This window comes from Fragaria vesca, linkage group LG1, assembly GCF_000184155.1.
Source record: "Fragaria vesca subsp. vesca linkage group LG1, FraVesHawaii_1.0, whole genome shotgun sequence".
In the NCBI taxonomy this organism is placed as follows: Eukaryota; Viridiplantae; Streptophyta; class Magnoliopsida; order Rosales; family Rosaceae; genus Fragaria; species Fragaria vesca.
In genome coordinates, this window is record NC_020491.1 from 14,553,251 (window position 1) to 14,566,138 (window position 12,888).

The following is a 12,888-nucleotide window of genomic DNA, read 5'->3' on the forward strand; positions in this document are numbered from 1 at the left end:
ATCAAATCTTAACTCTAAAGTCTAAACCATAATCTAGAAGGGGACTCTTCTATGTTAGATAATCTAACGTTTATAACTCTTGGATATCAGCGGTGGACATGAAGTCCCTCTGTACCTAAAACAACAATCACATGAGATAAGAATCGATGAGAGTTCAACTATAACCTAATATAATTCAAAAGTCTCGATACATTTTCACAGTAAATCTCAAGAAGAACTAACATTTTCAAACACTATATGTCAAAAATGCCATAATATTTGCGATGTTAAAATTTCAGTATAACAGTCTAAAACCCTCTAAAATTTCAACATCAGACACTCAAACAGTATGCAGCATGGTAGCTTGGTCTCTTTGACAAACACAACGTGCGAGCATTGTAAATACATTTTAGCACAATAGAGTCTAGCCCCTCTGAAGTGGGAGTTAGAGTGGCTCATCAGAGATCCATCTTTTGAACATGGCAAAGCATTCCTTAGGCTGATACTCTGGAGCTGTGTGACCTCCTCCCTGCGTGACAACAACTAATGCAAGCTCATATTAGGCAATCATTTTCATTGTTGTACTGTATCTGTATGTTGTACAAAACATGTTAGCGTTCTTGCCTTAACAGTTGCAAATGTAAAGTTGTTTGAGTATTCAACGGAGTATCTGCACACAGCAAACGACAGTAAGTGACTATGCTACATTATAAAAAGCATACTTGTTGTAGACAAAGCCTACCCAGCAACTTGACCATCAACCAGCCATGGTCTCCAGTGATCAACAATAATGAAGTTGAGGGACTTGATCCATGCTAGGGTGCCCAAGTGTGGTATAATCATGTCATGATCACCACTGCATGAAAACAGACACTTCTCAAAGATAGAAAAAAAGGAGTTCAATGTCTGTAGTGATTTGAGCACTAATTGGGAAACTAGGCATAGTGCAAGTCAACCTGTATATAAGGGCTCGATAACCTCTAGTAGTGAGAGATTGATGATAGCTAAGCACACTGCGGAAATATCTTTCATAAGGCAAGCTGGTGTTGCATCTTGCCCAGAACATCCTCTGCACAAATAATGGTATACATAGAGGATTTTTTTTCACAGAATTCTCATGATCAATGTTGCATAGCATCACATTGTCTTAACATAAACATTAATTTGTGGTCATGTGCTGTGTGTTAGTGTAGCTAACAATTCCATGTTTGAATCCTGCAGTTGGTTAACACTTACTTTTTGAACCCCAAGAGCTTTCTGGACATCAGCATCATTTGCCCAAACATGCATCAGAAAATTTTGGTAATTCTGCAAGCCTAATAAGGGTCATTGTTTTCTCATAAGACAAATTCTCACTGGATATTTGATTGGTTCAAGAAAAGTGAAGAACATTACCCTGCAACCAAATATAGGAAAGTCCACATGTTTGGGACCAAGGCCTAGGTGACTTGGGTTGACAGCCAATGATGGCTCTCTCAACCTCTCAATGTGATATTTCCTGTTACCATTCATCATACTAACTACAGGAAAGCTCGAATGACAGCGAGGCTCTAAGATATGTTCGTGGTTCAATTTTTCAGTGCACTACAATGGCAAGTAGTCTCTATAAACAGTAATGTTGAGAGTGAATTATAAGTCTAGTTTGAATAGGGAAACAAGTCTTCTTACTGATGCAATTGCCTGGAGATCCTTTGCACATTGTTTATTGCTTTTAACAATTCCTGTATATTGTCCTCTGCAATTCTTCTTTGCTGACTGAGAAACATGTGCAGCCACAACTTGAAATAATGTTCAGAAACTAAAACAACTACACACATAGATGATAATATATCAGCATCAACAGTGTGCATAAAACTGACTACCTTGTAGAGCTCATCAGGTATAAGTGCCATGCGATGGGCGTATGCGACCTTTGAGTTCTCATCAAAACTTATGTCTGTACTTGGATTCCCAAGGAGATAACCCTGAAAAGTTTCTTAAATCATTAAAGGACTTGTACCTTATCAAAAAAATAAATTAAAGGACTTGTATGATCAATATGAATTCAAAATCCTGGTGAAATGATAACAATTTGGTCCTATCTGAACACATACTTTAAGATTAATTGCTGGTATATCCCCAACTTCAATACCTGCAACATCACAGTAAGCCAGGTAATGTACCCCTCTGTAGTTGATTACATGAGCCATATGTTATTACAGTTGAAAAAAATTGTCCATCACCACTACCTTTTACTATTTCTTGAGCTATAACAGGGACTATCATGCCACAGTACGAGTCACCAGCAATGTAGATTGGATTTGTAATGAACTTAGGATGATAAATTAACCACTGTATTTCAAGTAAAGAGGAATACAGATCAAGTTTACGAATAAGAAACAGAAATGCCTCTGAAAGGAAATAAGAAGCAAGAAACTCAAAGATCTTATTGTGCATGTTGTTGGTGCCTGTGCTTGCATATCATTTGAATCCAATTGTTGTGCTATTTTACCTTCATCAGGAAACTATAAATATGATTTACAAATAATGCATCACTCGACCACTGCAAGCTTCTTGGATATGAAAACCCGGTGCCAACAGGTGCATCTACAAATATTATGCTGGAAACCTAGTACATTGGGCAATCCGATTATTCCAGAAAGAACATCAGGAAATAGTATCAGTAGCAGTTGAAGAATAAGATAAGTCAGGATGCACATCATATTATTTACCTTTGTCCATGAGTAGGGATTAAGAACAAACGTCGGCAGGCTACCATTATACTCAACCATGTTGAACTTTATGGGGCCTGAGAAAAAACCAACAATTTGTGAAAAGCAAATTGAGAATTAAGGTCATTTAACAAAGTAATAGCTGCGATAAATCAGTCAGTGAAGATGATCAAGAAAGCTTGAAAGAAAATTATAACAATAGGAAGTTATGTTCTTAAACAAGAAGTTTTAGGTGTGTTTTGTTGGGGGTCAAGTTTTCTATGTTCAAATTGATAAATGATGGTTCTGATTTCTGAAGACAACCAATTTTCTAGTTACAGCTGAACTACCTATTTCGAAAGCAAGTCCGCTTAGAGCAGAGCAAGTAGGACCACCAGTGAGCCAGAGCAAAAGAGGATCATCCCTAGGATTTCTTTCAGATTCAACAAAGTAATAGAAGAGCTGAACATCATCTTTCTCATCAACCCCAATGTACCTAATCAAAACCCAAACAAATGAGTGCAATGACATACATGCATGGATAATTTGAAGTATTGATCTAGTAACTGCAATAGTATCAATTGATGATTTTATTCACTTATGGCTTACTCCAAATCACTCACCCAGTTTCAAGGTGGAAAGGAAGAGAACCAGGAAATCCAGGAAGAGACTTGACAATTGAGCAAGTAACCACCTTGGAATTTGATAAAAGCAGAAGAAATATCACAAGGAAGAAAACTTTGGCAGTAATCTGTCCTAACAGTAGTATCCTCTCAAAGCTTGTTGCTTCCATCTTCCTTAATTCTAATGGTGGTGTTGGAAGAGTGTGATAGAATTTGGGTGTCTTGGGCTAACTGAATGGTGGACTGATGACATGTGTCCATTCTTTGTGTCAGTTCTTTGTTTATGTGTCTGCTCTAAGCTCATATGGATGCTGTAGGTGTCAAAATAGAAACAGTAGTCAGAGTAAGTTAAAAAAGAAGAACAGCTGCACTGCCTGCACATCATCTTTCTTATTAACCCCAAATCCCCAATGTACATAATGATAATGATGACATACATGATCGAGTAATACTGCATCAGTAACTGAAGATAATAATAAGCAGCTCAAACTTGTTGGTGATGCATGATCTTAGCCATGGATTATTCTAAACATCTGCAAAAGCTGAAGCTTGAGCCAAGGCCTGAGGATGAGGGAAAGGAGAAAAAAGCGAAAACAGGGGATACAGAGCAGCCAGAATTCCACTTAGTGCGTTATACTTGGTGACAGATTCCCACTTCAAATTTTGATCAACTAAAATCAAAATCAGGATCAAAAAATTCCTTTGTGGGCGTCTGTCTTAGGCGCCTCCCTTCGTCGCCGTTAAGCCAAAAAAAGAAAAAAAAGAGAGTGAAAATCAGGCGAATTGGGCCTAAAGCGGGCTAGGGGGAGACGGGGCGTGGCTAGGCGGATTCGAGTCGGGTTGGGCCTAGCGGGCTGAGGGGTCCACCATTTACAAAAGAAAAAAGAAGCATATGATTGTTTTGAACTCGGTTAGTTGTTTGGCAGAGGTCTTGTTCAAGAGCACTGATCGACTTGCTTAAGAAATTCCAGCTCATTGTTATCACTATCATCATGCATCCTTTTACGATGCCAATGGGACATGTTAGAGGTCTTCAGCAAAGGGAATATGAGAAGACTGTAATAAGTGTAATAACTGCATTCGATCTGGGTTCACGAATTCTGAGTCTTCTGGGTTGAAATTATGATGTCCGTTTAACTGTTATAATCCCTCACATGATACAGAATGTTGGTTAGTGAGGACCTTAAGAAGGAGAGCATGCTGAAGATGATGAAGCTTGCTATGCTCTTACCAAAAACGACACGCTTCTTTCTACACTAGCTTGGACTCCAATCTTCGAGTTACACATGGAACTACATAATTTGACTTGAAGGCACTCAAGTCCCTTTAAATTGTGACAGATACAGATACCAGCTAGCTATCCATATATCTCGATCTTCTTTTTCTTATGAATTACTTGTTCTGTAGGGCATCGATCTATCATCTTCCAAAGTTTGCTAGCTCCATATGCACAATATAATATCGTCATAATGCAACGCGTGATTGAAACTTTTCATACAATGTCACATTGATAGGGACTCAAACATCTATCTATATATGTTTTAGTGGATCCTCCAACACTAACTTAGCATGTCATTACATAGTGACTCACTTTACTGAGAACACCCCACCAATCCAATCTAACATACTTTCGCGCGTGATGAAAGCGAAGGAATTTGTTTCTAATACAAAAGAATTTATTCCCCGGCCCAATGAAGAATTAATTGGAATAGAGAAGTTGCATCCAACCACATCCATCTGGTTCTTGCTTAATTTCCTTTCATTATTCCTAAATAACGAAGGCTTTGGCTAATTCAACTGATTAGTTGGTAAACAATAGCTACGGAGTATATATGTGGTCATCAAGAAATGATCTTACCTGCACTTTTGAGCATTTTGTGGATGATTCTCAAAATGAATAGTTGATAACAGAAATCGCATTTCTAACAACAAAATACTTGAGGTAAATTTTGTAGTTCTATGTAGGTTTATATTACAATGTGAGGCACCATAAATCAAAATTCAAAGTATAACAGATAATTTAAAGTTATGAAAAAATAGTTACGATACATAGAGTTCAAATCTTCATTCCCTTTTGACCGAACATATTGCAATTCACACAACTCCACGTAGTATATATGAAACTGCTTCAAAATCTTTTGAACTACTAATCGACCTAAAACGTACACTTGAAGAAAGAAAAGGATACATAAAACAAAGAAACAATTAATTGACTTTGAAATAATACCATATGATTATGACGTTGTTCTCCTAGCAATAGCAGAGCTTCTGCTTCTGGGATACATATTCTTGTTGACCTTGACATCTTCTTCACCAAATTCGCAAGCCTTGTCTTCATCAATCCTTCCAATCCCAACGCTACGACTACGATTCATCATCATCGCATTATCAGCTCCGGTACTGTTGATCTGCTGCTTTCTTCCAAGATCCTCCATTTTTTGGTTATAAGCGAAAGTGCTCCTAGCAGAAGCAGCCCTCAAGAGCTCTCTGTAATCATCATTGTTGCTGCTGCTGCTTGACGACTTGACGGAGCTGGTGCTGAAGCTTCTTGGCAAAGCACTTGGGACTTGGGCAGTAGGGCACCCCATGGCCATGCCACCGTAGTCGAATCGAGTGGAGCACTCGGTCATGCTCTTGATGTAGAAATCCCTCGCCTTAATCAAAACCCTTATCGGCGCCTTCATGAACCTGCTGAATCTGCTGCCTTTGCTACTCTTGCTTGCGTTGCTCATCATGTAACTGCAACAACAAGAATCTCATATGTTTTCGGTTATGTCCACGAGCTCGGATCACCAGTTGCCGGAAAATAGTTCAAACGTATATCAAACTTCCATAAAACCAAAAATTTAATGATTGGAATCCTTAATAAAGGGAGATAGTATATGTGGAGGATTTGTAGGTGGGTTTATTCAAAAAGGAGCATATATATAAGATCTTAAATGGTGTTGGGTATTATGCGGTGTAGGGGTTCATACATATAAAGGCTAATCACTAATGCCTTTGATAAGAATTGGAAGTGTAGGCTGAGTGACCGGGTCTGCTTAATTATTATCTAGTTGGTGGTAATGTGGTATATATAATAAGGGAGAAGAGGGAAGGTTTCGGAAGGTGAGGAGGGACTGGACACAATTCGAGGGCAGAGACCTTTTCAAACACTCAAGTTAAGTAAAGCCGGATCAGAATTTATAAAGACTAAAATAAGTGTGATAAGAACAAGACTACACGAAATATGGAATTAGCTAGTGGAAATATTGTTTAAACACGTATATTGTTTAATATAGGAATGATTCGAGTTGAAGAAGCCGTGGGAAAGCAATAATAGCATGATCCATTTTTGTTTCGTAACTCGTAAGTTAGTTTGTCATATACAATAGGGATCAAGGATGGTTGAGGTTTCGATGCTTTAATCTTTCAATATAAGAAAATCTGAAAACCTAACATGCAACTCAATTAACTATGTATAGCCAGTAATGTACGTTATAGTTTCTACATTCATGTCAACTTAATTATCTATGCTTATCTTGTCAATCTACATGAAGTTTTAAGAGCAACTGCATATACATGGCATAAACATATAGCTACGTAACATGGTAATGATTTAACATATAGATGAATTGGTAACAATATTTCATTCAGAGATGACTAGAACTGTAGTTTATTGAGTTCTTGATTTAATTTTATCATGACTAGGCAACTATCAGTTTATCTTATGGAAATAGCATCATTATATAATGTCACTGGAATATGATACCATGGAGTTTGAATCTTCACAATTCTATTGTATGATAAGTTGGTTCGCCCTAAGTGATCAATGGATGGTAAATTTTGTTCAAACAGAGCTGAATGGATGATGGGTATACGTACATTGGTAACAAATTAAATGACCGAGTAAAATGCTTATGAACTACTCAAGCGGCAATGACGTTCACATTCATGAATTTGAGTGGTAAATGAGAATAATTAATCAAGTTACGGTCTCCTTTGCTTGTACCTTGGCATCTACGTGTCCGTTGGCTTAATTGTTTACGTTGCATATCGAATATGACCTTTCGATCTTCTCATATTTTTCGTGAAGGGAATAAGGTTGTAGATGCTTTGCTTAATCACGGTAGGTCATTAACACAGCTGGTTTGGTGGTTCATCTCCTCCTTTTATTTTGTCATATTATAGTAGTGACCTTATAGGTCTTCCCCAATTTCGGTTTTCATAGTTTTGTTTCGTTGTTATTTTGTTATGAGAGATTTTGGTTTAATCCCCCTCTCTTGATGTTTCTTTTTTTTCTTTTTTAATGCATAAGAGTGTTAGGGGGTCATTCCTCTCTCACTCATCTTTCAGCCAAAAAAAAAAAAAAATACAAGTTCTTGTCCAGATTCACAGATATGTATATATATATACTATTAATTCCACATCAATCATTAATTTTACAACTAACAGAATCACGAGTGACAAAAATAAAATTTTGACATAGCAATACCTTGCATATAAACAGGTCCACTGCAACCCTAACCACTCTGAAAAAAATTGAAAGAGCTAACTGCGGTGACTATATAAAGGTCCTAGAGGGGGGGTGAATAGGCCCTTAACAACTTTTTTCGTATAAATTCGTTCTCAGGGATAGCAAGGGTTATAGCTATCCTGAATAACAAATACACAATGACAATGAATAAAAGTTGCAGTAAAATAACAATGAACACCAAGATGTTTTTTACTCGCAGAAACCCTGAAACCAGGGAGAAAAACTGCATGCCCTAACTCTTGAGGGACAAACCTTTCCACTATGTAAAACTCACTTCTTACAAGATTATAGTCTAGGGATACATGAACCACTTGCTATCCTGCCTAAACTACCCACTAGTCTAGATCTATACTTTCTCTCTTATTTCTGAGTACCTCACTCCTTACAAGATTACAGTATAGGATACAGCAACGACTTGCTATCCTACCTAGTCCCAAACTAGTCTAGATCTACCTCTCTTGTCTCTAAGTGGCTACACATGAAGATATAAGAAGTTTCAACTAAGAACTCAGCTATCACTTAACTGATTCTTTTTGAAGACTTCTAAGAAGTTTCACTCTCAGAAACTCAGCTATCCTAAACTGATTATTTCATGAACCCAGCTACCTCAGCGGGATACATCAGAACTCAACTATCCTCAGCTGCTTCTTTCATGAACACTTCCTGGGTTACTGCAATACCAACTGATCTCATGGTATGCAGAATGCAATGAGTTTATGAGAAGATGTTTTGTTCAGCTCTAAGGTTTATAATCACAAAAGGAAGACTTAGAGACTAATGAACAATGCAAAGTAAAACCAAAAACCCAACAAAGGGAGAAACCTAACAAAGCAAATGTAGAAACTACATTTTGACAACCACTGAGCAAAGGCAGCCTTGCTCAGTATATATAGGCTGATGGAGTGTTCTAACAAGAGAGAGACACAAGCCAAAGAGGTGCCACAAGAGGGCAAACACGAGGGCCAAAGCAAGGAAGGAGTTATGGACTTTTGTCCTTGGCCAAACTCTGAAAGGGAGAGGACATACAAAGACAGCTGTTATATTGGTTTGTGTATCACAAACACAACTGTAGCCTTAGAGCTCTTAAACCATGAGTCACGGGTTGGAACAAAGGCATCAAACCCAAAACTAAATTGACCACAAAGGCAAGATCTTTATATATTCTAGTTGTCAATTTGAAATTCAAATTAGGATCTCCCCCAAACATAGTTCTTATGGAACAAGGGTAAAGAAACTTAAACATAAGACAACAGAACAAAAGATCAAAAAGCTGGAAACCCAGATTTTTAGGATGGCAAGTGATACTGCTATCCTCTGTGAAACACCATGAAATGCATATGCATGATTTTACCTGAGTTCCATGAGATCATGTTGGTTCTTCTACTTCTTCAACTTGTTCTTCAGATGTGGAAGACCAATCTCCTAATTGCTTTAGTCTTCATTGCTTTAGGCATCATAAGTTGTGTTTTGTTCTATATAAGGATTGCCAACAACCTTTTAAGCCTAAACGGTCACGATACAAATTAAGCAACGGAAGCAAAAAGAGAAAGAGAACAATTTCAACTAGCAACTGTAGTAGAATGCGCCAAATTAGCAATAGAGGAATTTTCCAGCAAGAACTGGGAGTGTAAGACAGTTTGTAAAGGTCAATACTATACGTTTTTCAAATATAATTTTGAATAATATCGTGTATCTTATTATGTATGATCTGAGAAGGAATGTTTCATAAGATTCTATTTCTATAGAACATTGATAAGATCCAAATGCTCTCGTACTATACTACTATATCAAGTAAACTTGACTAATTCGTTCAATGAAGAGTGTACGTTGCAGCATATATGCATGAGAAACCTAACCTAATGCAGAAGTCAGTATCATAATTAACCTGCTACGCTGATCAAATAGTTTTAATACACTTAGTAAACAAGAAATGCGATTTGTTCAACGCTCTTAGGTATTTGTTATTGGCGGGACTTGATCAGCTTGCTATATAGGAATATGCAAGTACGATATAATATATATGGTAGTTATTGAGAACTCTTATTGATATTCTCACGTATGGGATGAACTTATGCAGTTACCTAAAGAAATTTGTGAAAGAGAAAAATGCAGAGAAACAAATGATGAAGTAGGTTTCACTAAGATTTCTCAATTATGAATATACAAGTATATTTCTGAATGAAGGACTGGTTGATCGACCATAACAATCTAAATTACTTTTCCTTGTGGAACAGACGACTCATACTTCTTTCTTTAGATCACTAATAAACTCACTGTCTGAAATACAAAACCCAAAACAGCATAATAAAAACCGAAGAAAACCCGGGACCTTAAAACTCGAGCGACGCAAATCTAGAATCTTCAATGCTTCAGCATCGACATGTATATCTTCTTCTTCTTCTTCTTCATCGGGTTTTGCAGGAGTGTAGTCCTGCATGAACCATTCATCTGACTTTATGTCTCTAATGTTTATTCTGGTGACAGGATTCGGATCAAGTATCCTTCTTATTAAGGCTGCTGCACCAGGTGAAAACCAATCGGGTATGTTGAAATTCCCCTTATAGATCTTGCGATAAAGAATTGCAAGATTTTCATCTTCAAAAGGATAGAATCCAGAAAGAATGGCAAACAGGATCACACCGCAAGACCATATATCGACGGTGGCTCCATTGTACCCTCGCCTTCTGAGAATCTCAGGAGCAACATAGTTAGGGGTTCCACAAGTTGTATGTAGTAACCCATCTTTGTGTAAATGCTGCGGCAAAGCGCTGAGGCCAAAGTCACAGATCTTTATGTTTCCTTCCTCGTCTAGGAGAATGTTCTGCAGCTTAAGATCCCTATGGAAAACACCTTTTCTGTGACAATAGCTTACTCCATCAATCAACTGTTGGAAAATCTTCCTGCTTTCGGCTTCTGTGACTCTTCCATTATGACGTATTTTGTCGAACAATTCTCCACCTTCAACGTACTCTAAGACCATATGAATATGCGTTTTGCTTGCCAGAATCTCGTATAACCTGACGACGTTTGGATGTTTGAGACGCTTCAAAGTTTCAATCTCTGTTGTTATCCTATCGGCCGTGTCTATGTCAATGATTCTCTTTCTCTCCAGAATCTTTACGGCATAGCGTTGGCCTGACTCAATATTCGTAGCAAACTTAACTTTGCCGAAATGGCCCTTTCCCAGAGTCTTTCCCAACTCGTATTTTCCCACTTGTATTCTTGTACTGTGATCGTTGTTACCTTTGTTTATGATCACCATATGCATCTGAATTCAAACCACCAATTTCTCTGTCCACTAGAAATTCAAAGGCTTTTGGAGTAATTCAAAGGTACCGTCTTTCTTTCTTTGACCACTAACCCTACATATATATGTAAAATATGCAACCCAAATCAAACACAAAAACAAAGTTCAAGTCCAAATGAGCAAAGAAGAGACTTCATTTAGATCACTCCTGAAAATAATAGGATTTAATTAGTTTAAACACCATGCATCAAAGCCGGATATATGGGAAAATGGTTTCTCTGCCAAACCCATATATAGCTTTTCCGTTTCCCGGCTCAGAAGTCGATCCTTTCATTCAAGAAATTTAATCCATTATACGGCTTGCTTGTCTAACCAAGTCCAACACCACCGTCGGCGGCCTCTCTAAGACTTTCACCAAATTGAAGGAGCAAGGCAAAGTTGCAATATTAATCCCTTACGTCACTGCTGGTGATCTTGATCTATCAGTCAGGGAGTCCAATTTGGTTTCCTCCCGGAGTTATATAATGACTTTTATGAAGTAAAGGAAAGACAGAACATATGACAAGGGCTGAGAGATGGTGAATGACAATTCATTTTAATTTTTCAATGATACGTGAACATTCATTTGTAGGGTATCTTGATCTACCACAAATGATATATATTGACATAATAGATGGACCCAAATTTTAATAGTAACAAACTATCAATAAGCTATAAACATCAAATTAATTTCATGATCATAACCATGCAAATAGTGTAACTTGATTAGAATCATGAAATTAGGGTTGAATGAGAAAACATGTCAAAATCCACATTAAACCCACCTAGTGCAACAGGTGTGACCTGACACGTGGCACATAAGATTACAAACCAAGATGACGTTGGTTTCGAACTAAAACGAAGACAGTGGAGTCAAAACGCAAAAGCCCAAGATATAACCCGAAATCCCATTATCAAGCCCGAATCCTACAAGAGAGCATTCTATGTACTTGCTAGTTTCTTGCTACTCTCATTCTCTCATAGCTTAATTGATTCCTTTAGGCCTCGTCTCTCCTCTACAAAATATAATGGTAACCTTAGATATATAAGAAAATTATGGTTTTAACTTTGAGGAGGATCACATGAAGTGGTTCCGGGTAAAATATGAGGGTGTGATCCTTAACAAGTCTTAGCAAATCTCTTTCGGCCATAAGGATCACGAAATTAGTATGATTAGCCTTTCATGACCTGAGTCCCTTAGTTTGTGTCCCTTAGTTATTATGTATGATTGATTTACTCATCTGGAGTTTTGGTTTGCACTTTGATATGGGGTTAGTTTTATATTCTTCAAACTCTAAAGAAGTTGGTGGTGGGATTCATGACCATCTTGTGCAATTACAGTTTATTCACGTGATTTAACAGGTTTTCCCAACTATTGTTTTAGTTTGTGATCTTATATTGGTTTTTTGATTTGTAATTCATTAGGCAGCAACAACAAATTTGTTCTTCGTTGTTCTTTGTCATTCAGTAGATCACAGGTTTTTGTGTTGTTCTTTTTTTTTTTCGGGAGGGGTTTTGGTTTATGTCCCCCTCTCCCCTTATGTACTCTTTTGTTTCTCTTTTTTCAATAAAATAATTGGAACCGGGCGTAGGGCTGAGCCTCCCAATTTGTCTGGGTTCCAAACCCTTTTTTTCCCACTAACAAAAAGAGATTTTAAACTTCCCATCAACCCAATAGACTCTTATAGACTATTCCCACTAACAAAATTTTTGACTTTTTATGTTTTTTTGTGTGACCAAATTACCCTTGTAGATATATATATATATATATATATATATATCTCTCTCTCTCTC

General features: G+C 37.4%; 2 protein-coding genes across 2 annotated transcripts in view; both read right to left on the reverse strand.

Moving 5' to 3' along the window:
• Positions 1 to 311: 311 nt before the first annotated feature.
• LOC101292055 (serine carboxypeptidase-like 18-like) lies at positions 312 to 3,834 on the reverse strand. The gene is made up of 15 exons (XM_004288218.1): positions 3,730 to 3,834; positions 3,293 to 3,603; positions 3,020 to 3,165; positions 2,691 to 2,767; positions 2,471 to 2,587; positions 2,208 to 2,310; positions 2,073 to 2,110; positions 1,842 to 1,943; positions 1,648 to 1,734; positions 1,375 to 1,563; positions 1,216 to 1,287; positions 936 to 1,048; positions 722 to 835; positions 604 to 649; positions 312 to 508 (listed from the first exon to the last, which is right to left on the reverse strand). Exons 2-15 carry the CDS (start codon positions 3,460 to 3,462, stop codon positions 425 to 427), a joined length of 1,458 nt encoding a protein of 485 aa, XP_004288266.1. The 5' UTR covers positions 3,463 to 3,603; positions 3,730 to 3,834; the 3' UTR covers positions 312 to 424.
• Positions 3,835 to 5,526: 1,692 nt separating this feature from the next.
• Positions 5,527 to 12,888, reverse strand: part of LOC101295956 (CBL-interacting serine/threonine-protein kinase 1-like) — a 7,477-nt gene continuing 115 nt past the window's right edge. The window contains exons 2-3 of the mRNA XM_004289310.1: positions 10,121 to 11,030; positions 5,527 to 6,031 (exon numbers count right to left, since the gene is read on the reverse strand). Coding sequence (XP_004289358.1) covers positions 5,527 to 6,031; positions 10,121 to 11,030 — 1,415 coding nt within the window. The remainder of the gene's footprint in view (positions 6,032 to 10,120; positions 11,031 to 12,888) is intronic.

What these genes read in the sequence shown, in the direction of transcription:
- LOC101292055 (XM_004288218.1), bottom strand. Translation starts at nt 3,462, where the DNA reads ATGGAAGCAACAAGCTTTGAGAGGATACTACTGTTAGGACAGATTACT. An exon ending in CGGACTTGCTTTCGAAATAG is followed by an intron (nt 2,768 to 3,019) that starts GTAGTTCAGCTG and finishes GTTTTTTCTCAG; the next exon opens with GCCCCATAAAGTTCAACATG. An exon ending in ATCTCCAGGCAATTGCATCA is followed by an intron (nt 1,564 to 1,647) that starts GTAAGAAGACTT and finishes TTGCCATTGTAG; the next exon opens with TGCACTGAAAAATTGAACCA.